A 26,511-nucleotide genomic window follows, 5' to 3' on the forward strand; every position below is an offset into this window, starting at 1 on the left:
ACTGTTACCCTGCATATACCCTGACTCTGCGTGCAATGAACGCAAGAGAAGTGACACAATTTCACCTGGTTAATATTGCCTGCTAACCTGGATTTCTTTTAGCTAAATATGCAGGTTTAAAAATATATACTTCTGTGTATTGATTTTAAGAAAGGCATTGATGTTTATGGTTAGGTACATGTTGGAGCAACGACAGTCCTTTTTCGCGAATGCGCACTGCATCGATTATATGCAACGCAGGACACTCTAGATAAACTAGTAATATCATCAACCATGTGTAGTTATAACTAGTGATTATGATTGATTGATTGTTTTTTATAAGATAAGTTTAATGCTAGCTAGCAACTTACCTTGGCTTCTTACTGCATTCGCGTAACAGGCGGGCTCCTCGTGAGGCAGGTGGTTAGAGCGTTGGACTAGTTAACCGTAAGGTTGCAAGATTGAATCCCTGAGCTGACAAGGTAAACATCTGTTGTTCTGCCCCTGAACAAGGCACTTAACCCACCGTTCGTTCCTAGGCCATCATTGAAAATAAGAATGTGTTCTTAACTGACTTGCCTAGTTAAATAAAGGTGTAAAAAAATATATATATTTTTTTTTACCGATTTTCCGATTGTTATGAAAACTTGAAATCGGCCCTAATTAATCGGCCATTCCGATTAATCGGTCAACCTCTAATTGGGACATTGAATAACTACTGTGTTGTTGTTTTGGCTCTGTACTCCAGCACGTTGGATTTGAAATTATACAATGACAACGAGGTTAAAGTGCAGACTGTCAGCTTTAATTTGAGGGTATTTTCATCCATATCGGCTGAACCGTTTAGTAATTACAGCACTTTTTGTACATAGTCCCCCATTTTAGGGGACCAAATGCCTTAGGACAAATTAATTTACATGTGTATTAAAGTAGTGAAAAGTAAAGTATTTGGTCCCATATTCCTAGCACGCAATGACTACATCAAGCTTGTGACTCTACAAACTTGTTGGATGCATTTGCTGTTTGTTTTGGTTGTGTTTCAGGTTATTTTGGGTCCAATAGAAGTGAATGGTATATAATGTATTGTCATTTTGGAGTCACTTTTGTTGAAAAATAATAATATAATATGTTTCTAAACACTTCTACATTAATATGGATGCTACCATGATTATGGATGAATTCCTGAATGAATCGTGAATAACGATGAGTGAGAAAGTTACAGATGCACAAATACCCTCAAATTGAATGAAGCTGTTAGTCTGCACTTTAATGCCATAGTCATTGTATCATTTCCAATCCAAAGTTCTGGAGTACAGAGACAGAACAAACAAAAAAAATTCAGTGTCCCAATACTTTTGGAGCTCACTGTATATTTACAGTTGAAGTCGGAAGTTTACATACACCGTAGCCACATTTCAACTCAGTTTTTCACAATTCCTGGTATTTAATCCTAGTAAAAATTCCCTGTCTTAGGTCAGTTAGGATCACCACTTTATTTTAAGAATGTGAAATGTCAAAATAATAGTAGAGAGAATGATTTATTTCAGCTTTTATTTCTTTCATCACATTCCCTGTGGGTCAGAAGTTTACATGCACTCAATTAATATTTGGTAGCATTGCCTTTAAATTGTTTAACTTGAGTCAAATGTTTTGGGTAGCCTTCCACAAGCTTTCCACAATAAGTTGGGTGAATTTTGGCCCATTCCTCCTGACAAAGTTGGTGTAACTGAGTCAGGTTTGTAGGCCTCCTTGCTCGCACACGCTTTTTCAGTTCTTCCCACACATTTTCTATGGGATTGAGGTCAGGGCTTTGTGATGGCCACTCCAATACCTTGACTTTGTTGTCCTTAAGCCATTTTGCCACAACTTTGTAAGTATGCTTGGTGTCATTGTCCATTTGGAAGACCCATTTGTGACCAAGCTTTAACTTCCTGACTGATGTCTTGAGATGTTGCTTCAATATATCCACATACTTTTCTTTCCTCATGATGCCATCTATTTTGTGAATAGTCCCTCCTGCAGCAAAGCACCCCCACAACATGATGCTGCCACCCCCGTGCTTCACAGTTGGGATGGTGTTCTTTGGCTTGCAAGCCTCCCCCTTTTTCCTCCAAACATAACGATGGTAATTATGGCCAAACAGTTCTATATTTGTTTCATCAGACCAGAGGACATTTCTCCAAAAAGTACAATCTTTGTCTTCATGTGCAGTTGCAAACCATAGTCTGACTTTTTTATGGCAGTTTTATGGCAGTTTTGCTGAGCAGCCTTTCAGATTATGTCGATATAGGACTCATTTTACTGTGGATATAGATACTTTTGTACCTGTTTCCTCCAGCATCTTCACAAGGTCCTTTGCTGTTGTTCTGGGATTGATTTGCACTTTTCGCAACAAAGTACGTTCATCTCTAGGAGACAGAACGCATCTCCTTCCTGAGCGGTATGAAGGATGCGTGATCCCATAGTGTTTATATTTGCGTACTATTGTTTGTACAGATGAACATGGTACCTTCAGGTGTTTGGAAATTGCTCCCATGGATGAAATTGTTTTTTTTCTGCAGTCTTGGCTGATTTCTTTTGATTTTCCCATGATGTCAAGTAAAGAGGCACTGAGTTTGAAGGTAGGCCTTGAAATACATCCACAGGTACACCTCCAATTGACTCAAATGATGTCAATTAGCCTATCAGAAGCTTCTAAAGCCATGGCATCATTTTGGGGAATTTTCTAAGCTTTTTAAAGGCAGAGTCACTGGAATCTGACCCACTGGAATTGTGATACAGTGAATTAATCTGTCTGTAAACAATTGTTGGAAAAATGTTTTGTGACATGCACAAAGTAGATGTCCTAACCGACTTGCCAAAACTATAGTTTGTTAACAAAAAATTTGTGGAGTGGTTGAAAAACGAGTTTTAATGACTCCAACCTAACCTAAACTTCCGACTTCAACTGTATTTGGTACCATATCTATTCTAAGTAAAACTACGATTTGCTAACCATAATGACCCAAATCAAGCCAGACAGAAAGATGCGATAAGGAGCGGTAGAGGGAAATGGGTGTGTCATTTGATTAAGGAAATTGTTTCTTGTCTGAAGACTCATTGCATTGTTGTTCCGTGATCTGGGTCCTATTGTGTGACACCTTATCTGGGTCGTCTTGGCTCTTTGCTCTTCCTTGATCTATAGATTTGTTTGATCAAATAGTCTGAGAAGACAAATTATCTGTCACAATTTGATGAAATCAACCATGGATGGAGAGAGGTGGACAAACAGAGAATTAAATGGAGGGAAGGAGGGATTAAGAGACTTCAAAGGGCAGGATACGTGGCCTCCTGCAGTGTATTGAGTTATGAGGATCAACATGTAGGTGGCTTCAATGTGACAGACTGGCTGACTCCATTGGGCAGGACATCTGGGGGAGCTGTAGCCAGAAGCCACTTCACATGTGGGAGCAGTGCTTGAGGCCATCTTGTCCTGGGTAACATAAGCATGGTCACCTTCAGGACAGGACACTGAGAAGGGCTGGCAGGCAGGCTGGAAGTGGGCGGCGCGTTGGGGCACACCAATTATTTCACACACACACACACTTAATAATCAGATTGACATAAACACATACTCAGACTCTCTCACATGCACACACTAACACACACCATCACATACCAACTCAGACTAATACGATCACATGAGCAGATATACAGATTATATTTATCTTTCTCTCTCTTTGTCCCTCGAGGGCAATTACGTACACTCAAATTCTATCACATACAGACATCTCACATACACACCACCTAGACATGATCGTCTACAATAGGGAGTTTGGTAGATGAGACGTGGAAGGATCAGAGGAGAGGAGCATTAGGGAGAGTGGCACGTGACAGGCCAAAATACGACAGATTACAAAGAGAGGGAGGGAGGAGGAGAATATGAATTAAAGACAGGATGGAGGAGGCTTGCGCGTGTGCATCCAAAGGCTATTGTGATACTGAGTAATTTGGCAGGATCGGTGAGAGCACGGTAGACAACATTGCTAGTCTACCTTTCATTATGGAAACAATAAAGAATACATTTCAGAGACTTTATAATTTTGAGTGCCAGAAACCTATAAGAGGGTGAGGAAATGTGTGTGATTGACAATAGACAATCTGTGTGTGGTCCTTTTTTGTATGATACCATAAGTTATCACCTGTTTGTCATGAGTACCTGGCCCTATGTTTTGAATTGGTCTTGTGACACAGGCACATGCACACACACCAACATGCACACACACCAACCATTCAGACGACACTCAGACACACATCCCCTACAGAGAGAGAGAGGAAATGCATGTACAGTAGGAACGTTATCAGTGATGCGCAGCAGAGCGACAGAGAGAGAAACAGTCTCTGGTCACACCTGTTTGCAGTCTAACCCGGCTCCACCACTATGCAGGAACAAATTCTTCCACTTGTCTGAATTCACTTCCTTGTCATTTTTAGCCTTGTCTCCCCCACACGTTGAGTGCCTGTAATTATGTCTGTCCTATACTGAACAGGTTTCATGAGCTGAAATAAAAGATCCCAGAAATGTTCCATACTCACAAAAAGCTTATTTCTCCCAAATGTTGTGCACATTGCTATTTACATCCCTGTTAGTTAGCATTTCTCCATTACCAAGATAATCCATCCACCATGTAGTTTTGCAACAGCTTCTGGTTGCCATAGAGGTCGTTATGGCAACAAATGCTATAGCTCTGCAGCAGCCTAGGGGGGCATGAGTTTCTATGAATACCCTCCTTCTGTACTATGCCCTCCTACCTGCCCATGCTTACTGTACCACTCTGTACAACTCTGCCTCTTTAACCCTGAGAGGCGTGTGGTTAATCATTATTATCGTCATTATCCCTCCGGAAAAGAGCCTAGTGTGCCTCTGCAACAAAAAAAACACCTGTTGACCCACTTTCTGTATGTGTGTGTGTGTGTGTGTGTGTGTGTGTGTGTGTGTGTGTGTGTGTGTGTGTGTGTGTGTGTGTGTGTGTGTGTGTGTGTGTGTGTGTGTGTGTGTGTGTGTGTGTGTGTGTGTGTGTGTGTGTGTGTGTGTGTGTGTGTGTCACAGATTGGAGAATCACTCAGGCTGTCATTCAACCTGTCATACTGTATAATTCTGACGTCAGCAGAACTTCACAATCTAGGCCTTGAAGGTGAAGTTGTATATTCCTCCGTTGATTTTCATAGATGACACTTCTGGTTTGAAAGACTGTTTTTTCAATGTGCAGAGGCAATGGAAACAACAGCACGCTCAGTAAGTAGTGTTTTGCTATTAGAAATCCCTGTAAATTGTATACTGAACAAAAATATAAATGCAACAAGTTACAGTTTATATAAGGAAATCAGTCAATTGAAATAAATGAATCAGGCCCTAATCTATGGATTTCACATGACTGGGAATATAGATATGCATCTGTTGGTCACAGATACCTTTAAAAAAGAAAAGTTGGGGCGTGGATCAGAAAACCAGTCAGTATCTGGTTGATCAGGCTGTTGATTGTGGAATGTTGTCCCACTCCTCTTCAATGGCTGTGCGAAGCTGCTGGATATTGGCGGGAACTGAAACACACTGTCTTACATGTTGATCCAGAGCATCCCAAACATGCTCAATGGGTGACATGTCTGGTGAGTACGCAGGCCATGGAAGAACTGAGACATTTTCAGCTTCCAGGAATTGGGTACAGATCCTTGCGACATCCGGCTGTGCAGTATCATGTTGAAACACGAGGTGATTGCGGCAGATGAATGGCATGACAATGGGTCTCAGGATCTGGTCGCAGTATCTCTGTGCATTCAAATTGCCATCGATAAAATGCAATTGTGTTCAATGTCCGTAGCTTATGCTTGCCCATACCATAACCCCACCATCACCATGCGGCTTTCTTTTCACAACGTTGACCACAGGAGGTTGGTGGCACCTTAATTGGGGAGGACTGGCTCGTGGTAATGGCTGGAGCGGAATCAGTGGAATGGTATAAAATAAATCAAACACATGGTTTCCATGTGTTTGATGCCATTCCATTTGCTCCGCTCCGGCCATTATTATAAGCCGTCCTCCCCTCAGCAGCCTCCTGTGACGTTGACATCAGCAAACCGCTCGCCCACACGACGCCATACACGTGTTCTGGGTTCTCAGGCTGGTTGGACGTACTGCCAATTCTCTAAAAGGACGTTGGAGGTGGCTTATGGTAAAGAAATTAACATTAAATTATCTGGCAACAGCTCTGGTGGACATTCCTGCAGTCAGCATGCCAATTGCACGCTCCCTCAAAACTTGAGACAGCTGTGGCATTGTGTTGTGTGTGAGAACTTTTAGAGTGGCCTTTTAATGTTCCCAGCACAAGGTGCACCTGTGTAACGATCATGCTGTTTAATCAGCTTCTTGATATGCCACACCTGTCAGGTGGATGGATTGTCCGGACAAAGGAGAAATGCTCACTAACAGGTATGTAAACAAATTTGTGCACAACTTGAGAGAGAGAAGGTTTTTTGGATCTTTTATTTCAGCTCATGGAACATGGGAGGAACACCTGACATGTTGGTCTGTATTTTTTTTGTTCCGTGTACATAGTCAAATTAAGTCTGCCACTGACTGGTGTGTCTTTAATTCAGTAGGTTGTCATGACTACATGTCGTCTTGTCGTCTCCAAGCAGCTTCTTTTGTCATGACACCTGGGGGATGATGTCTCTCACACGTTCCGTACAAGTCATGAGAACCAGGATTCAGTATATGCTGTCAGAGGAGGTGAGCAATAGAGTGTGGCGTCTAACCTATGTCTCTTTTTATGCCCCCTCTCTCTTTCTATTTAGCTAGGGAGAAGTGCCCGGACCACATAGACTGTGCCCGCGAGGGGCGGCACTTCTGCAAACCTGGCACATCCTACTGCGGCCCGTGTCTCAATCCATTGGACGAGAACGAGGAAGGATTGTGCGTGGCAAGGAAGAGCCGCCGTCACCATGGTATGTAGGTCTGGCCATTACACAGTACACACAGATTATGCACAGACAGACGGCCCTGCAATCTCCATTATACTCAAGGGGATGTGGTTCATTTATGACAGAAGTTATTGAATGTATTTGATGAAGCTGCTTCAATAGATAGTGATTCAAGTTTCTAAAGGAGAGCTCTGCACAGCGTATTTATCTATGTGCAGTGAACATCAATACTCGTCCCTGCCCTGGTTGTGTCTACATTTCAAATTGCACTCTTTTCCCTACGTAGTGCACTACTTTTGACCACAGCCCTCTGTAGTGCACTATGTTATACCAATTTTTTACTTTAAAAATTGCACTGTTGGTTAAGTAATCGCCTGTAAGTAAGCATTTCACTGTAAGGTCTACACCTGTTGTATTCGGGGCACGTGTCATATAAACTTTGATTTGATGTAGGGAATAGGGTGCCATTTGGGGCACAAGCCTGTGTCAAGCGACAGATCTCTGAGCGTCCAGACATGGGTTATGGGCTTTGGTCAAACACAGTCAAACTAAGTGGTTAATGAGCTGATGCAGAGATGCTGCTGTTTAATCGGATGCCCTGTAGTGTGTGTGTGTGTGTGTGACTTCGTGTTGCAGCCATGAGTAACTAACCCTGTGCTTTAAGAGTGGGCATAGTGATCCACACAGTGACACAGACTGTGTACACCATTGGCTGCAGAGAAAAAGACAGGAAACCCTCACTCCTCCTCTTTTTCCTCCTCCTTCTTCTCTCTCGCTCTCTGTCACCCTCCTTGCTTACCGCGTTCTCTCAATCTGCCTCCTCCTCCTCCCTCACTCTCTGTCCCCCTCCTTGCTTACCGCGTTCACTCTCAATCTGCCTCCTCCTCCTCTCTCACTCTCTGTCCCCCTCCTTGCTTACCGCGTTCACTCTCAATCTGCCTCCTCCTCCTCCCTCACTCTCTGGCCCCCTCCTTGCTTACCGCGTTCACTCTCAATCTTCGTCTCATTCGATGTCCCTCTTTCCTTTACTCTTTTGCCCTTCCCATCATCCCTCTCCCTCCTTCTCCCTATCGAGCTCTCTATTCCTCTCTCCCTCGATCTCTCTCCCTCTCTCTTTCACTCTCTGCATCGATCTGTCCTTATTTCTCCCTCTGTGTGCTATAATCTAATCCTGTGTTACTCTAATCCCCCCTGCTGTCCACACCCAGCTAACAATAAACACTCCCACAACTTTAGAGAATGTTCCCTTAAGTCTCATTAGGTCATTAACGTTTTCGCAGGAATGTTCCTGTGATGCGCAAGGAATGTTTCCAAGAGACCATTCCCTTAATGTCAAATAGAACTTACACAGAACATGGCTGGCATGTTCTCAGAACATAAGACATTCACGTTCTAGACACATTTTATGTGAATGTAGCAGGAACATTTCTGTGTGTCAGTTGTCAGGACCTTGTCTGATGTTCCCCCCCCCAAAAAATAGTTTTGTTACACATCACTGTTTCCGAGCCAATAAAGGCCCTGATTGGTGAACCACTTATCCATTCATAGCTCTTTGTCTGTTGGCAAGGTTAAGGACACTCACTCACACAGTGCTTTTAACTTACGTATTTGACACACTTTGATATAGGTGACTACATTGTGCATGTTGATTTATACAGCAGTTATTATTCATGTTCCTCACCTGGGATTTGAACTCACAACCTCTTGGTTCACGGTACTCTGATCTTCCTGCCACACGACCATGTCTGTGTCAGGTATAGATTAATCGGACTGTTCTCCTCATTTGATTTGATTGACTTATTTCAGCAATTTAAGGTCTTTCTGTCTAGTTGTCTAATGTTGGTGGGGCATGTTAACCTGTTTTAAATGATACTCTTGAATCACTGTGATCAATACAAAAACATGTAGTGAGTGTACTTTTAACAGAGCTGAGATTGACTTCAAAGTGCGTTCACCCTATTACAGCTATCAAGTTGTTTCAGATCTATACAAGTGCCTAGGCACCAGGGGTTTGGGTTTATTCTGGACAGGGCCTAACTATACTGGTCCAATAAGCTCATCTAGAGATGTTCCTTATTGGGAAAGTGGTTAGGGCATACATCATTGGTGCTGGTGGCCTGGGTTCTAGACTCGATAGGGGAGTCCGCCTACTCTCACATTCTTAACAATATACAGTACCAGTCAAACGTTTGGACACACCTACACTCATTCCAGGTTTTTTTTTAATAGTGAAGACATCAAAACTATGAAATAACACATATGGAATCATGTAGTAACCAAACAAGTGTTAAACAAATGAAAATACATTTTATATTTGAGATTCTTCAAGGTAGCCACCCTTTGCCTTGTACACTCTTGGTATTAGAGGAACATTGGGTAACATTACAAAAACGTTCTTTCTCCCTCAAATGTTTAGCTGGGCAGACACATGACCACCGCCTTTAATCACCCAGAGTACTGCATGTCTCTCTCTGTCTCTCTGTCTCTCTCTCTTTCTCTCTGTCTGTCGTGTGAGGTCCAGTTTGGCCGTCGGGTTGTGCTGTGGTATGGTGTGTGGTGAGTGCTACAGACCACTGAGCTAGGTTAACCCTCTTACATGAGCCTGAGAGGGTGAGTGCCGGCTAGGACAGACTGGCCCAGTAGGTGTAGGCAACCTACCTCAGTCACAGCGCCCACGTACAGGATCAGGTGTACTTCAATGGAGATTTACTCCAAATCCGAGAGATCAGAAATCAGTTGAATCGCCATTTAAAGCCTTAGCGTTTATGCTCCTTCTACGTGCTAAACATATTTGTGCTTATTTTTTGGCATCTTCTTATGTCTGTCATAGGCCATATCTATTGAGGCAGGCTTTTGTGGTTCTTCCAGTACAGATGTAGCCATGCGCGTTGTGTTGTACACCGAGAGAGAAACCCATTCAGACACAGTGGGACCAGAGAGGGGCTTATGCGGGACCTAGAGGACTAGAAACTGATACATGCTTCAATGTGGCAGCCCGGATGTCTTAGACTATGCATGAGAGAGCAGCAGGGTGAGAACAGGAAGCAGAGGCACTCCACAGCAGCATGTAATACAGACACATTTACACATTTACACACTCGCATACGTAAGCATACTTCATCTTGTTTTCTTTTTCACAAGCACACAGACACCCACACACACACACACACACACACACACACACACACACACACACACACACACACACACACACACACACACACACACACACACACACACACACACACACACACACACACACACACACACACACACACACACACACAGATATGTGAGTGTAGGTGCCATGCATTGTATGTTGGTAGGTAAAGTTGTCATGGGTAGGCACAATATGCATACTATCAGAAAGGTAAGAGTAGGACTGTTATTCAGTGTTTTTTCAGTGGGCGCCATGATGGCCTGAGGAGCAGAGGTGAGAGGGCAGGTAAATTCCAGGAGCTAGGTGAGTACAGTTAGTGAACAGCGCTCTGTGTGTAGGACAAGCCTGTGTTTGACATCAAGGCGTACACTCCCATAGGTAAACACTCCTTGCCTTGGAGCCTGGGCTTTGTCTGGTGACAAGGCTGACAAACAGTCAGGGGAACTAGATATGTATACACACAGTATGTACTGATAGCAGAGCTGTACCCAGGGACTGTGTGTGTGTGTGTGTGACTATGTTTATTGACTGTGTCACTTCTTGTCCATGTAGGTGATTCTACCTTGGTCATCAACAGAAAGCTGTGGTCAGACTGACCCCTCCATAGTCAGACCTAAGTCTGTGTTCTTAAAAATAAATACAAAATATTCACCGTTTGGTGTTCGGGTTAGAGGGATGAATAATTCACTTGAATGGTAGTTTTATGCTGTGTTTTACACATATGTCAAGGGTGCTGCGTAGCTTCTGCAAGTGTAAACATGGAGAGAGAGATGTGTTGTTGAGGATGGAAGAGTATGGATGATGACTAAGTACCTCTGACCGGAATACACACCTGGGCCAGCAAGCTTTGCCGTATGTGGTCAAGAGGAAGCCATGTAGTCTAGAGCATGTTCTTTACCGTCTTACCTAGTGCAGGATATTGGGGGGCCTGTTGAAAATACTCACCGGTGCATTGTTCACTTTGCCACAAGAGGGCAGCAGTAGACCCTAAGAATGACCCCTCCCCCCGAGAAATATAAGTCAGTGAGATCAACTGTAATATTGGAAGTCATGTAGTCATGCAGTCATGTAGTCATGTAGTCATGCAGTCATATAGTAATGTAGTCATGCAGTCATGTAGTCATGCAGTCATGCAGTAATGTAGTCATGCAGTAATGTAGTCATGTAGTCATGTAGTCATGCAGTCATGCAGTCATGCAGTCATGCAGTCATGTAGTCATGCAGTCATGTAGTCATGCAGTCATGCAGTAATGTAGTCATGCAGTAATGTAGTCATGCAGTATTGCATACTGTCTGATCCTGTGTGTCTGAATACATCTATTAGGCCAGGTATTATTCTGATTCAACCTGGTAAACAATTAGAAAAAAGTGTCCGTCATTTTAATTGACCTATTCGGTAGATAAGCTACCGGTTAAGAGTATTGGGTCAGTAACAAGAAAGTCGTTGGTTCAAATCCCTGAGGGGACAAGGTGAAAATTCTGTTGATGTGCCCTTGAGCAAGGCACTTGAACCCTAATTGCTCCTGTAAGTCGCTCTGGATAAGAGCATCTGCTAAATGACTACAATGTAGATACTTTCATTCAGTGTTCCTTTAAAGACCTTTCCTTTCACAAACAAGAGCAGGGCAGCCCCTTTGACTGGAAATACAAATGGCAGTATGTGTCTTCATGTTGTAATGGGACATTATCGGTAACTGATTGTGTTGTCCTGGTGTAGCCAGCGTGGGGAATGGGAGATTACAAATGTGCTGTAAATGTCTTGTAAGTGGAATAAGAGAACCTCACAGATGGGTGTGAGTCTGAGTCACTGTTTACTTGTTTAATGTTTGTTTGCAGTAACTTACTGCCCCACTGGACACCTATTGGGGGGTTATGGGTAATTATCAAGCTGTTGCCAAAACCTGCTCTCCTACACAAGGAGAGGTGTATGCTTAGTCAGTGTGTGAGGATCTACTGACACACACACACACCATTTCCTTGTTCCTGCTGTCTCTATGTACTAGACACTCTCACTCAGACAAAAAACGTGCAAATATCCGCTCCATTTTCTGTGGTTCGTGCTCACTGATTCTTATTATGTACCCTCTCACTCCTGTACTCATACCAACACAATATCTCAGGAAAGTTCTCATTTTCTTTCTTATTTTGTCCTTTTCGTCAAACTTTGCAGTTGGCTAATGAAGTAAGGGTAGAAATAGCGCTCTTGCTGGCAAGTACACTGGCACACTTGGAGCACTCCACCACCTGCAGAGTACAGATGGCATGATCCGCCCCCACTGACACCTGCTGTGGAGCACACTAAATGTCCAGGGATAGAGGGGGGTCAAAAAGTAACAAAGCACGGAGTGAAAGTGCTGCCACGTCATATCACGCACATTACCACCGCCAGATGGCCTCCCTTCTGGAGAGGACAACACCACCTTCATCATTAATAAGACAGAGCTCACGCTAATACAAACACAGTCAGACATTAAGCATATTCACCACGGTGGCTCAGGCGGTGATATGGCTCATGCTGTTTCACTACAGTATTCCAATATTGAATCTCAATCATATTTAGCTCATCATGTAAACAGTGCGTAATTCCCTGGTCTTTTGGAGTAACCTACTGCGTTTTGACTGTAACACCAGTGTTACACCCTTAGGTTATACGAGGGAAATTGTTTTTCCATAGCTAGGGCTGACAGTGAGGACTTGTGAAGAGCAGAATCAACAACCTCTGCATAATCAAAACAGTTGCTTTCTGAGAAGGTGTTAAAGTTCACAGTTAGCCATTGTTATGTAAAAAGAAGCTGAAAAGTACCAGTGGCCTGGCTTTGGCCCCAAGTGAGAGCAGGTCTGCCGGAGCCATGGCCCAGTCAGCCACGGGTGCCGGCCTGCGTAGATGGAAACAGAAAAGTCTAAGCACTGGGGTAAATCCTGAATGGAAATGCTCCACAATGGAGTGGGTGAGATTAGCCATTTCTCATCACCATTAGCACTCAGCTGAGTGAGATTTAGGGCCTTGTGTGTGAGAGGGAGCAGGGCCGAGTCGGGGGGGCGGGGTGATCGCACAAGCCCCCTGCCGTGCTCCATCCCCTGGCCACACACACACTACGTACCCTGGTAACCAGGGAGAACTGTGGCCCAGTTCTGGAATGTGGCCTACTGTCTGGCCAACAGAGCTGTTGGAACAACACCCTGGCTTTGTCTCCTTTTCACTGCATCCCAAACAAACACACACTGGCACACTCTCTGTCCATCATACACGCACACACAAACAAACGAACACTCTCACTCTCCCGTGGTCTGCTTCATACACCTGCAGTCACACAGCACCACACAGGCGTATTTCTTCAGACACACAGGGTGCCCTGTTTCTTCTAAATAATGCTCTTTCACACACCACTCTGTTCTCATTTATATGGTTACCAACTCCCAAATGTAGAAGTACAATGCATACGTATTCTAGTGGTTAGAGTGTTGGGCTAGTACCCGAAAGGTCGCTGCTTGGAATACCCGAGCCAGCAAGGTGAAAAATCTGCCCTTGAGCAAGGCACTTAACCCTAATTTGCTCCAGGGGTGCCATACTACTATGGCTGACCGTGTCAAACAACACATTTCATTGCACCTATCCAGTGTATGTGACAATATAACCTCTTTATATCCTGAACGAAGGTATTATGTTCACACGGACTCACAGTTATATCTTCCCCTGTCTTTCTCCTCAGGTAAAGTCACATCCTTCTCTGATCTAGATGAAGAGATTGACTTCCTTCACTCTGTCATTGCCAAACAGGAAGTGTCTGAGATCAACCAATCAGGTGAGCCTTACATTCTCTATGCATTTCTATGCATTGTTTTCTTTCAGAGGTTTCAGTCACTTTTCTATAGATGCGTGTCGCTACGTCTAAAACATTATCTACACCACAATAATATTAATGTATCTTTCACTCTCTCTCTCTCGCTCTTAATCCTTTAATCTCTCTTTCTCTTAATCTTTCAATCTCTCTCTTTCTCTCCCAGACACCCGCTCCAAGGCAGCTAGGACTCAGACAGAGACTCCCAGAATGAGAAGCCAGGTCCAACCCTCGGCGGGGCAGCCCAACACCACCCAGCCCTCCATTCATACCCCCCAGCCTGCCACCGGGGCTCTGGGGAGGGTTGGAGCGGGAGGACCTGATGGCCTCATAGCCGTCCCGTACACCTCCAAGGACAGTCTCCTCGTCAGTAAGTGGCTTCATGAGTAGAAAGTAGAGACACGTTTATGATGTAAGAGCAGCATGGAGCACCCAGGCCAGCCCTACTAAACCGCCTTAGTATGATGCAAATATACAGAACTATTTATAAAGGATTGAAAGTGATTCAATTTCACACATCATTTCTCATCCTTTATTGTGTACCTTGCGTTCACTCTATCATTTTCTCTCTTTGTGTCCACCTCTGCAGTTATGATCTCTGTGTGTGTCATTGTTGGCGCCGGGGGCCTGATCTTGGCTACACTTTTCTGGGTCAGGTAAGACATCAGACAATATCATTCTAGTTACAGATGCACTACAATATATATGATAACGGTATTACTCAATTTGACAACTAAGATGTGCTAGACGCCATTGTTTTACTGTGTTGTTGTTGGAGCATGTTAGATTTCCTTTTCAGAACATTTGATGAAGGGCTCCCGTGCGGCGCTGCAGTCTAAGGCACTGCATCTCAGGCGTCACTACAGATCCTGGTTCGATCCTGGGCTGTATCACAACCGGCTGTGATTGGGGGTCCTATAGGACGGCACACAATTGGCCCAGCGTCGTCCGGGTTAGGGGAGGGTTTAGCCGGGGTAGGCCTTCATTGTAAAATAAGAATTTGTTCTTAACAGACTTTCCTAGTTAAATAAAGGTTCAAGTAAATTGAAGCACTGCACTGTTAGGTTGCATGCCGAGTGGATCTCAAAGCCCTATGGTGTACTCAATTTGACCAGGACCCATAAAGCTTTGCTCAAAAGTATTGTTCTATATGGGGGATATGGTGCCATTGGGACGTATGAAGGATGAATTGAAGCACAGCACTGTTCGGTTGCATCCCAAAGGGCAACCTATTCCCTATAGTGCACTACATTTGACCAGGGCCCAGAAGGCTCTGGTCAAAAGAAGTGCATTATATAGGGAATAGGTTGCCATTGGGACAAATCCTTAGTCCATAATGCAGTTGCTTTGGGATATTTTGCATGCTGTTCTTTCTCCAGTCTCTCCATTTCTAATGTCCCAGAATAATGTTGCCCCCTACAGGCTGCAGAAGGAATCCCGTCTGGCCCAGAAGATAGATTACCCTGCATTTGGAAGCCATGGGAATGGAACAGCCAACAGGACTTCAGTAAGTACATTGTCCTTTATGGGGAACCATACATCCAAAATACTAATATAGTTACCATGGCTTGCATGAGATTTGTGCCACAAATGCTAAAAAGTTAGCATTTGGAAACAGTGCCAGGGAAACTAAACCAAAGCATGGAATTTTCTCATACTTTGTCCATAGACTTAGTGTCCATGGACCCTTACCCTTACAGGGTAAGGGTCCAGATCGACTTAGATAGTAGTGAGTGCATACAGTGTCATACTTTTTTGTTTGTACTGGTCCCCCTCGACAATTAAACCCAGAAACTTGGCATTGCATGCTCTACTAACTGAACCACATGGGCCACATCCTGTGTTAGTCACATGATGACAGAAATAGAAGGAAATCTTACTAAAATAGCCTAGTCTCTTACGCACATATACAGTATATATATACACTGTGCATTCAGAAAGTTTTCAGACCCCTTCCCCTTTTCCACATTTTCCACAACTGGTTTTAAGACATTTTTGCAAATGTATTAAACATTTAAAACAGAAATACTTTATTGACCCTTTGCTATGAGACTCAAAATTGAGCTCAGGTGCATCCTGTTTCCATGGATCATCCTTGATGTTTTTACAACTTGATTGGAGTCCACCAGTGGTACATTCAATTGATTGGACATGATTTGGAAAGTCACACAACTGCCTATATAAGGTCCCACAGTTGACAGTGCATGTCAGAGCAAAAACCAAGCCATGAGGTCGAAGGAATTGTCCGTAGAGCTCCGAGACAGGATTGTGTCGAGGCACAGATCTGGGGAAGGGCACCAAAAACATTCTGCAGCATTGAAGGTCCCCAGGAACACAGTGGCCTCCATCATCATCATGGAACCACCAAGCCTCTTCCTAGAGTTGGCTGCCTGGCCAATATGAGCAATCGGGGGAGAAGGGCCTTGGTCAGGGAGGTGACCAAGAACCTGATGGTCACTCTGACAGAGTTCCTTTGTGGAGATGGGAGAACCTTCCAGAAGGACAACCATCTCTGCAGCACTCCACCAATCAGGATTTTATGGTAAAGTGGCGAAGTAAAAGGCACATGATAGTCGGCTTGGCGTTTGCCAAAAGGCACCTAAAGGACTCTCAGACCATGAGAAACAAGATTCTCTGGTCTGATGAAACCAAGATTGAACTTTTTGGCCTGAATTCCAAGCGTCACATCTGGAGGAAACCTGACACCATCCCTACGATGAAGCATAGTGGTGGCAGCATCATGCTGTGGGGATGTTTTTCAGCGGCAGGGACTGGGAGACTTGTCAGGATAGAGGGAAAGATGAACGGAGCAAAGTACAGAAAGATCTGTGATGAAAACCTGCTCCAGAGCGCTCAGGGGCGAAAGTTCACCTTCCAACAGGACAACGACCCTAAGCACACAGCCAAGACAACGCAGGAGTGGCTTCGGGACAAGTCTCTGAATGTCATTGAGTGGCCAAGCCAGAGCCCGGACAAACCCAATCGAACATCTCTGGAGAGACCTGAAAATAGCTGTGCAGTAACACTCCCCATCCAACCTGACAGAGCTTCAGAGGATCTGCAGAGAAAAATGGGAGAAACTCCCCAAATACAGGTGTGCCAAGCTTGTAGCGTCATACCCAAGAAGACTTAAGGCTGTAATCGCTGACAAGGGTGCTTCAACAAAGTACTGATTAAAGGGTCTGAGTCCTTATGTAAATGTGATATTTACGTTTATTTTATTTTATACATTTGCTAACATTTCTAAAAACTTGTTTTTACTTTGCATTATGGGGTATTGTGTTTAGATTGATGAGGGGGAAAAACGATTTAATACATTTTAGAATAAGGCTGTAATGTAACAAAATGTGGAAAAGGTGAAGGGGTCTGAATACTTTTTTTTTTGGCATTCTCTCAACCAGCTTCATGACGTAGTCACCTGGAATGCATTTCAATTAATAGGTGTGCCTTGTTAAAAGTTATTTTGTGGACTTTATTTCCTTCTTAATGTGTTTGAGACAATTAGTTGTGTTGTGACAAGGTAGCGGTGGGTATGCAGAAGATAGCCCTATTTGGTAAAAGACCAAGTCCATATTATGGCAAGAACAGCTCAAATAAGCAAAGAGAAACGACAGTCCATCATTACTTTAAGACATGAAGGTCAGTCAATCCGGAAAATTTCTTTAAGTGCAATCGAAAAAAACATCAAGTGCTATGATAAAACTGGCTCTCATGAGGACCGCCACAGGAAAGGAAGACCCAGAGTTACCTCTGCTGCAGAGGACAAGTTCAGACACATCTCAACATCAACCGTTCAGAGGAGACTGCGTGAATCAGGTCTTCATGGTCGAATTGCTGCAAAGAACCACTACTAAAGGACACCAATAAGAAGAGACTTGCTTGGGCCAAGAAACATGAGCAATGGACATTAGACTGGTGGAAATGATGAGGCCAAATGTGAGATGTATGTTTCCAACCACCGTATCTTTGTGAGATGCAGAGTAAGTAAACGGATGATCTCCGCATGTGTGGTTCCCACTGTGAAGCATGGAGGAGGAGGTGTGATGGTGTGGGGGTGCGTTGCTGGTGATTTATTTAGAATTCAAGAGACACTTAACCAGCATGGCTACCACAGCATTCTGCAGCGATACGTCATTCCATCTGGTTTGTGCTTAGTGGGTCTATCATTTATTTTTCAACAGGACAATGACCCAAAACACACCTCCAGGCTGTGTAAGGGCTATTTGACCAAGAAGGAGAGTGATGGAGTTCTGCATCAGATGACCTGGCTTCCACAATCACCTGACCTCAACCAAATTGAGATGGTTTGGGAGGAGTTGGACCGCAAAGTGAAGGAAAAGCAGCCAACAAGTGTTCAGCATATGTGGGAAGACTGTTGGAAAATCATTCCAGGTGAAGCTGGTTGAGAGAATGCCAAGAGTGGGCAAAGCTTTCATCAAGGCAAAGGGTGGCTTCTTTGAAGAATCTCTAATATAAGACATATTTTGATTTGTTTAATACTTTTTTGGTTACTACATGATTCCATATGTGTTATTTCATAGTTTTGATGTCTTCACTATTATTCTACAATGTAGAAAATAGTAAAAAATAAAGAAAAACCCTTGAATGAGTAGATGTGTCCAAACTTTTGACTACTGTATATGCGTCAGCCTACTAATTATAAAATTGTAAAATAGACCCTATATTATTTAAAAATTAAAATCTCATTCGCTAGCCTATAATTGTAACTTTGTAGGACGCATATCCTGCACCTGCATTCCATGGTTTGAAGGAGGTCCAAAATTCCAGTCCATATAATACAGTATAATACAATACAATTACAGTAATAGGCTACAGTCCACACTGAAAAAGATTAGGCTACTGGAGCTTGTTTAATGTATTCATCCAAGAGAGCATAGCTACTACTTTGGGCTTTTATGTTTTTCTGTCGTGCGTAATGTGCGGTAGCCTATATATCGTATTGGATAATGGCACAATCATTTGGGCTTTTTTGGGCTTGGGGTCATAAAATGTCTTTAAATTAGGGCTCATCAGGCTGCGTCAGGCTTGAACTTTCATGCGATCAAAGCTCTAATCAAATCCAGACATATGTACAGTATATGCCTTACAGTATATGCTTGAGAATGACACTTCCAGTTTTGCCGGTTTACCCGTGCAAAAAAAGTGATTCATTCTTGGAATGGAACATTTGTAAAATACTGGGGAAATATTCAACCCTTTTTTTCTTGTGCCTCTCCTCTTCCCTTTTCAGTCGGGGGATAAGAAGTTGGCCCAGAGTGCTCAGATGTACCACTACCAGCATCAGAAACAGCAGATGCTATCCATGGAAAAGTGAGCTCTAGTCCTCCTCCTGTCCCTTTCGGTCTCTCTCTCCCTTTCTCTCTCTCTCGACATCTCCCACAATTCAGTTCCATTCAAATATGAATAAACACACATTCATCCTGGTGCATTCTGTTGTTTCTCAGTCATAAATCGGAACCGAAGGTCGCTGACTCAGAAGTCACATCAGATGAGGAGGAAGTGGACGGAGACTTCACTGTGTACGAGTGCCCTGGACTGGCACCGGTGGGTCTGCTACGACACACACACACACACACATAACATATGCACACAAATTCTTGTTTAATACACACTATTCACAATGATGATGACTTTGTTTGTGTTAGGCTTTTAACAGCAATGTATTTGCTTCATTGCAGACTGGAGAGATGGAAGTGAAAAATCCTTTGTTTAACGACTCTACCCTACACTACCAAGGGAATCCCAAGTGAACCCCATAGATTTTCATGCCTGCACACACACACACACACACACCATTTCTTGTACTCTGGAAAAAGAGCACGTGAACTCTCCGATCTCAGAACTGGATGGGCTTATATAAGAGGAAATGAAGAGGTAGGAGGTTGACAGATGTATGAAACTCAACATACAGTGGGGAGAACAAGTATTTGATACACTGACAATTTTGCAGGTTTTCCTACTTACAAAGCATGTAGAGGTCTGTAATTTTTATCATAGGTACACTTCAACTGTGAGAGAAGGAATCTAAAACAAAAATCCAGAAAATCACATTGTATGATTTTTAAGTAATTCATTTGCATTTTATTGCATGACATAAGTATTTGATACATCAGAAAAGCAGAACTGAATATTTGGTACAGAAACCTTAGTTTGCAATTACAGAGATCATACGTTTCCTGTAGTTCTTGACCAGGTTTGCACACACTGCAGCAGGGATTTTGGCCCACTCCTCCATACAGACCTTCTCCAGATCCTTCAGGTTTCGGGGCTGTCGCTGGGCAATACGGACTTTCGGCTCCCTCCAAAGATTTTCTATTCGGTTCAGGTCTGGAGACTGGCTAGGCCACTCCAGGACCTTGAGATGCTTCTTACGGAGCCACTCCTTAGTTGCCCTGGCTGTGTGTTTCGGGTCGTTGTCATGCTGGAAGACCCAGCCACGACCCATCTTCAATGCTCTTACTGAGGGAAGGAGGTTGTTGGTCAAGATCTCGCGATACATGGCCCCATCCATCCTCCCCTCAATACGGTGCAGTCGTCCTGTCCCCTTTGCAGAAAAGCATCCCCAAAGAATGATGTTTCCACCTCCATGCTTCACGGTTGGGATGGTGGTCTTGGGGTTGTACTCATCCTTCTATTCCTCCAAACACGGCGAGTGGAGTTTAGAGCAAAAAGCTCTATTTTTGTCTCATCAGACCACATGACCTTCTCCCATTCCTCTTCTGGATCATCCAGATGGTCATTGGCAAACTTCAGACGGGCCTGGACATGCGCTGGCTTGAGCAGGGGGACCTTGCGTGCGCTGCAGGATTTTAATCCATGACGGCGTAGTGTGTTACTAATGGTTTTCTTTGAGACTGTGGTCCCAGCTCTCTTCAGGCCATTGACCAGGTCCTGCCGTGTAGTTCTGGGCTGATCCCTCACATTCCTCATGATCATTGATGCCCCACGAGGTGAGATCTTGCATGGAGCCCCAGACCGAGGGTGATTGACCGTCATCTTGAACTTCTTCCATTTTCTAATAATTGTGCCAACAGTTGTTGCCTTCTCACCAAGCTGCTTGGCTATTGTCCTGTAGCCCATCCCAGCCTTGTACAGGTCTACAATTTATCCCTGATGTCCTTACACAGCTCTCTGGTCTTGGCCATTGTGGAGAGGTTGGAGTCTGTTTGATTGAGTGTGTGGACAGGTGTCTTTTATACAGGTAACGAGTTCAAACAGGTGCAGTTAATACAGGTAATGAGTGGAGAACAGGAGGGCTTCTTAAAGAAAAACTAACAGGTCTGTGAGAGCCGGAATTCTTACTGGTTGGTAGGTGATCAAATACTTATGTCATGCAATAAAATGCAAATTAATTACTTAAAAATCATACAATGTGATTTTCTGGATTTTTGTTTTAGATTCCGTCTCTCACAGTTGAAGTGTACCTATGATAAAAATGACAGACCTCTACATGCTTTGTAAGTAGGAAAACCTGCAAAATCGGCAGTGTATCAAATACTTGTTCTCCCCACTGTATATGTCTCTAATGGCACCCTATATAGTGCACTACTTTTGACCAGAACCCTATGGGTCCAGGTGCTATTTGGGATGTAGACAACCTTCCTGTATCCTAGGACTTGGTCACTAGTAGGGTGTTTCTATCATACAAAAGTCCTAGTCCCCTGTACTTTCCAGTAAAAGACAGTGTTCCTTTTGAATATAATTTGTTGTTTAATGTCTTTGCACCTTTCCTTTGTCTTTTAAGCTTGTTTGTAATTTAATCTCACAACGAGAACATTACTATGGGAAACAAGTGTTTACATTGCCAAAGCAAATGAAATGGACAACAAACAAAAGCGAAATAAACAAGGAAAAGACAATCAGAAATGAACAGTAAACATTACTCACAAAAGTTTTTAAAGAATATAGACATTTCAAATGTTATATTATTGGCACAGTGTTGTAACAATGTCCAAGTAATTGAAGTATGAAAGGGAAAATAAATAAACAGATAAATATAGGTTGTATTTACAATGGTGTTTGTGCTCCACTTGTTGCCCTTTTCTTGTGGCAACAGGTCTCAAATCTTACTGATGTGGTGGCACACTGGTATTTCACCTAATAGATGTGGGTGTTTTATCGAGATTGGATTTCTTTTCAAATTCTTTCTGGGTCTGTGTAATCGGAAGGAACTATGTCTCTCTAATATGGTCATACATTTGGTAGGAGGTTAGAAAATGCACTTGGTTTCTCTCTCTTAGAATTAGTGTTTCAATTGCTCGCCTTTGTAATGTCCGTTATTATCTCCCAAAGCCACTGTTTGTTTGTGGTACAATGACCTAACATATATATATAGATATATAGCACATAGAACACAAATATGTGCAGACACACACACACATCAATTCATAATATAACAGTCCCTTACTCTATTAGCCATGCATAGCTAGTAGCTAACCCCAGAGCATTATACTGTAGACACTGGTACACATGAAGGGTTTTTCAAGAAATGTGCTTGGCATTTGGCTAAGGAGCAAGAGGAACACAAGGGGAGACTGTCATGATATACTGTGATATAATCTTTTAAGTACTATTTTATGGATGCAAAAAAATGTATGTCACACATTTGTGATGTCTGTCTATTCGTATCTTCCAAAAACAGGGTTTAGGATGAAGTTCTTGTCATTTGGTGGAGCAAATTTTAACTTGTTAAATCAATATTGTAGATTTAAGAAAGTATATTGGAAAATGTAGTACCAGATTTCTCATGTGTGGTTTGATTCCGACATGTATGAATATGATAATAACTTTGATTCGACCTCCTATGTGTAACTGGAGGAGACATGTAAATTGATATGTACACACTTGTATGAATGTCTATAGGATTGACGGTCGGTGGTGGATGTCACTATCTAGTATTGTTTCTCTCTTTTATCCCTGTCAGTTCCAACCCTGGTGTTGCAAAATGTGCATAGAAAGAGTGAAACTGTTCACTTTTATATATTTGTACATGCAGGCCTAGCATCTGAATTAAACGTTTTTACCTCAAGTGAAGCTTGCAAAAGGACCATGCATAGCATGCATCTCTGTCTCGTTATCTTTCTCACTCCTCTCCTGTCTCCTCTATCTTGTTCACTCTCTCTGTCTCTCTCTATTCAATTCAAAGGGCTTTATTGGCATGGGAACATATATTTACGTTGCCAAAGCAAGTGAAATAGATCATAAACAAAAGTGAAACAAACAAAAAGTTTACACTCACAAACGTTCTAAAGGAATAGAGACATTTCAAATGTCATTATGGCTATATACAGTGTTGTAATGATGTGCACCTCTCTCTCTCCTCCATACTCTCTCTCTTTCCCTCTTCTGTATCTCCCTCTCTCTGTCATCCCCCTCCCTGCCTCCTCTCTATTTCCCTTCTCTCTCAATTCGATTCAAAGGGCTTTATTGGCATGGGAAACGTATGTTTACGTGAAATACTGTAGATACTAAATCAAAAATGTATTAAAATTACAATCACAAAAGTTTCAAAGGAATAGAGGCATTCCAAAGGTCATATTATGGCTATGTACCGTGTTATAACGATGTGCAAATAGGTAAATTACAAAAGGGAAAATAAATAAACATAAATATGAGTTGTATGTACAATGGTGTTTGTTCTTCACTGGTTCACCCTTTTCTTGTGACAACAGGTCACAAATCTTGCTGCTGTTATGACAAACTGTGGTATTTCACCCAGTAGAAATAGTGGGGCTTTTAGTGTTTTTTTTTTGATTGACATGACATCAATCTTTTACACCTGTGGTTCATATCCATCATGAACTACACAGACACGTATAGTCATCTAGCTCTATTCATTTACATTTTTTCTCTCCAGTTTCTTGTAAGCTGATCAACTTCCTTTCTGATGAAAGTAATGCAGTTATGAGTACGCACACCAGATTCCACAGTGTGAAGTCATAAAGTATATCAGTGTTAAACCCATTCACTCATATCTCTTTCTCTCTCCCTTCTCTCTCTCTCTCAATTTCAATTCAAGGGGCTTTATTGGCATGGAAAACATATGTTTATATTTCCAAAGCAAGTGATATAGATAATAAACAAAAGTGAAATAAACAACAGTAAACATTACACTCACAGAAGTTCCAAAAGAATAAAGACATTTCAAATGTCATATTATGTCTGTATACAGTGTTGTAACGATGTGCAAATAGTTCAAGTACAAAAGGGAACATACATAAACATAAATATTGGTTGTATTGATAATGGTGTTTGTTCTTCACTGGTTGCCCTTTTCTTGTGACAACAGGTCATACATCTTGCTGCTGTTATGGCACACTGTGGTATTTCACCCAATAGAATTGGATTTGTTTTGGAAATCTTTCTGGGTCTGTGGGAAAAATGTGCCTCTAATAACATTTGGCAGAAGGTTAAGAAGTGCAGCTCCACCTCATTTTGTGGGCAGTGTGCACATAGCCTGTCTTCTCTTGAGAGGCAGGTCTCCCTACGGTGGCCTCTCTCAATAGCAAGGCCATGCTCACTGAGTCTGTACATAGTCAAAGCTTTCCTTCATTTTGAGTCAGTAATAGAGGTCAAGTATTCTGCCGCTGTGTACTCTGTTTAGGGGCAAATAGCATTCCAGTTTGCTCTATTTTTTGGTAAAATCTGGTTGGGTCTAATTGTGTTGCTGTCTTGGGGCTCTGTGGGGTCTGTTTGTGTTCGGCCAGGACCAGCTAGCTTAGGGGACTCTCCTCGAGGTTAATCTCTCTGTATGTAATGGCTTTGTTATGGAATGTCTGGGAATCGCTTCCTTTTAGGTGGTTGTAGAATTGTCACGCCCTCTCCCTTTCCCTCCCCAGCGCTTGATGGCACCGGTCCTGGCAACCATCATTATGCACACCTGCTCCCCATCGTTACACACACCTGGACTTCATCATCACCTTGATTACCTTCCCTTTATTTAGCCCTCAGTAGCCTCAGTCATCAGGCAGTATTGGTTTGTTTTCACATTCAGTACGCTAGTCATGGTTTGTTCATCTGCTGTGTCTTATTATTTAACTCTCTGACTCACTGTGTATGAATTTAACAGCTCTTTTCTGGATTTTGATAATTAACGGGTATTGTCCTAATTCTGCTCTGCATGCATTTTATGTTGTACACTGAGGATGTTTTTGCAGAATTCTGCATGCAGAGTCTCAATTTGGTGTTTGTCCCATTTTGTGAATTCTTGGTTGGCATGGGACCCCAGACCTCACAACCGTAAAGGGCAATGGGTTCTATAACTGATTAAAGTCGTTTTAGCCAGATCCTAATTGGTATGTCGAATTTGATGTTCCTTTTGATGGCGTAGAAAGCCCTTCTTGCCTTGTCTCTCAGATCGTTCACAGCTTTGTGGAAGTTGTGGTGCTGATGTTTAGGTCAAGGTACAGTGCCTTGTAAAAGTATTCATCGCCCTTGGTGTTTTTCCTATTTTGTTGCATTACAACCTGTAATTTAAATTGATTTTTATTTGGATTTCATGTACTGGACATGCACAAAATAGTCCAAATTGGTGAAGGGAAATGAAAAAAATGACTTGTTTAAAAAATAAATATAAAAAAATGGAAAAGTGGTGCGTGCATATGTATTCACCCTGTGTGCAATCTGAGTGTCCCATGATTTGTCACATGATCTCAGTACATAAACACCTGTTCTGAAAGGCCCCCGAGTCTGCAACACCACTAAGCAAGGGGCACCGCCAGGCAAGCGGCACCATGAAGACCAAGGAGCTCTTCAAACAGGTCAGGGACAAAGTTGTAGAGAAGTACAGATCAGGGTTAGGTTATAAAAAAATATCTGAACTGTTTAACGTCCCAAGGAGCACCATTATTATATATTTTTTTTAAAATATGGCACCACAACAAACAAACCTGCCAAGAAGGCTGCCCACCAAAACTCACGGATCAGGCAAGGAGGGTATTAATCAGAGAGGCAACAAAGAGACCAAAGATTACCCTGAAGGAGCTGCAAAGCTCCACAGCAGAGATTGGAGTATCTGGCCAAAGGGCCACTTTAAAATACAAAAATAACAATCACGTTTGGTGTTCGCCAAAAGGCATGTGGGAGACTCCCCAAACATATGGAAGAAGGTACTCTGGTCAGATGAGACTAAAATTGGGCTTTTTGGCCATCAAGGAAAATGCTATGTCTGGCGCAAACCCAACACCTCTCATCACCCCGGGAACACCATCCCCATAGTGAAGCATGGTGGTGGCACCATCATGCTGTGGGGATGTTTTTCATTTGCAGGGACTGGGAAACTGGTCACAATTGAAAGAATGATGGATGACACTAAATACAGGGAAAGTCTTGAGGGAAACCTGTTTCAGTCTTCCAGAGATTTGAGACGGAGACGGAGGTTCACCTTCCAGCAGGACAATGATCCTAAGCATGCTTTTAAAGCAACAGTCACGTGGTTTATGGGGAAACATTTAAATGTTTTGGAATGGCCTAGTCAAAGCTCAGACCTCAATCCAATTGAGAATCTGTGGTATGACTTAAAGATTGCTGTACACCAGCAGAACCCATTCAAACTTG

General features: G+C 42.9%; 1 protein-coding gene across 2 annotated transcripts in view; it reads left to right on the forward strand.

The window, feature by feature from the left end:
* The window catches only part of LOC139552223 (neural proliferation differentiation and control protein 1-like), a 42,067-nt gene extending 18,484 nt beyond the window's left edge, over nucleotides 1-23,583 (forward strand). The window contains exons 2-9 of one of the 2 annotated variants that reach the window (XR_011670395.1): nucleotides 6,811-6,960; nucleotides 13,807-13,899; nucleotides 14,102-14,305; nucleotides 14,525-14,591; nucleotides 15,358-15,442; nucleotides 18,117-18,327; nucleotides 19,187-19,266; nucleotides 19,401-19,442. Coding sequence is in view for 1 of the 2 variants with exons in the window: in XM_071363736.1 (XP_071219837.1) it covers nucleotides 6,811-6,960; nucleotides 13,807-13,899; nucleotides 14,102-14,305; nucleotides 14,525-14,591; nucleotides 15,358-15,442; nucleotides 19,187-19,266; nucleotides 19,401-19,500; nucleotides 19,635-19,706 (851 nt within the window). In the remaining variant the exon portion in view is untranslated. Of the gene's footprint in view, nucleotides 1-6,810; nucleotides 6,961-13,806; nucleotides 13,900-14,101; nucleotides 14,306-14,524; nucleotides 14,592-15,357; nucleotides 15,443-18,116; nucleotides 18,328-19,186; nucleotides 19,267-19,400; nucleotides 19,501-19,634 lie in introns of those variants that run through there. The other variant, XM_071363736.1, reaches the window with a different exon arrangement.
* Nucleotides 23,584-26,511: the final 2,928 nt, after the last annotated feature.

Source organism: Salvelinus alpinus, chromosome 24, assembly GCF_045679555.1.
Source record: "Salvelinus alpinus chromosome 24, SLU_Salpinus.1, whole genome shotgun sequence".
Lineage (NCBI taxonomy): Eukaryota > Metazoa > Chordata > Actinopteri > Salmoniformes > Salmonidae > Salvelinus > Salvelinus alpinus.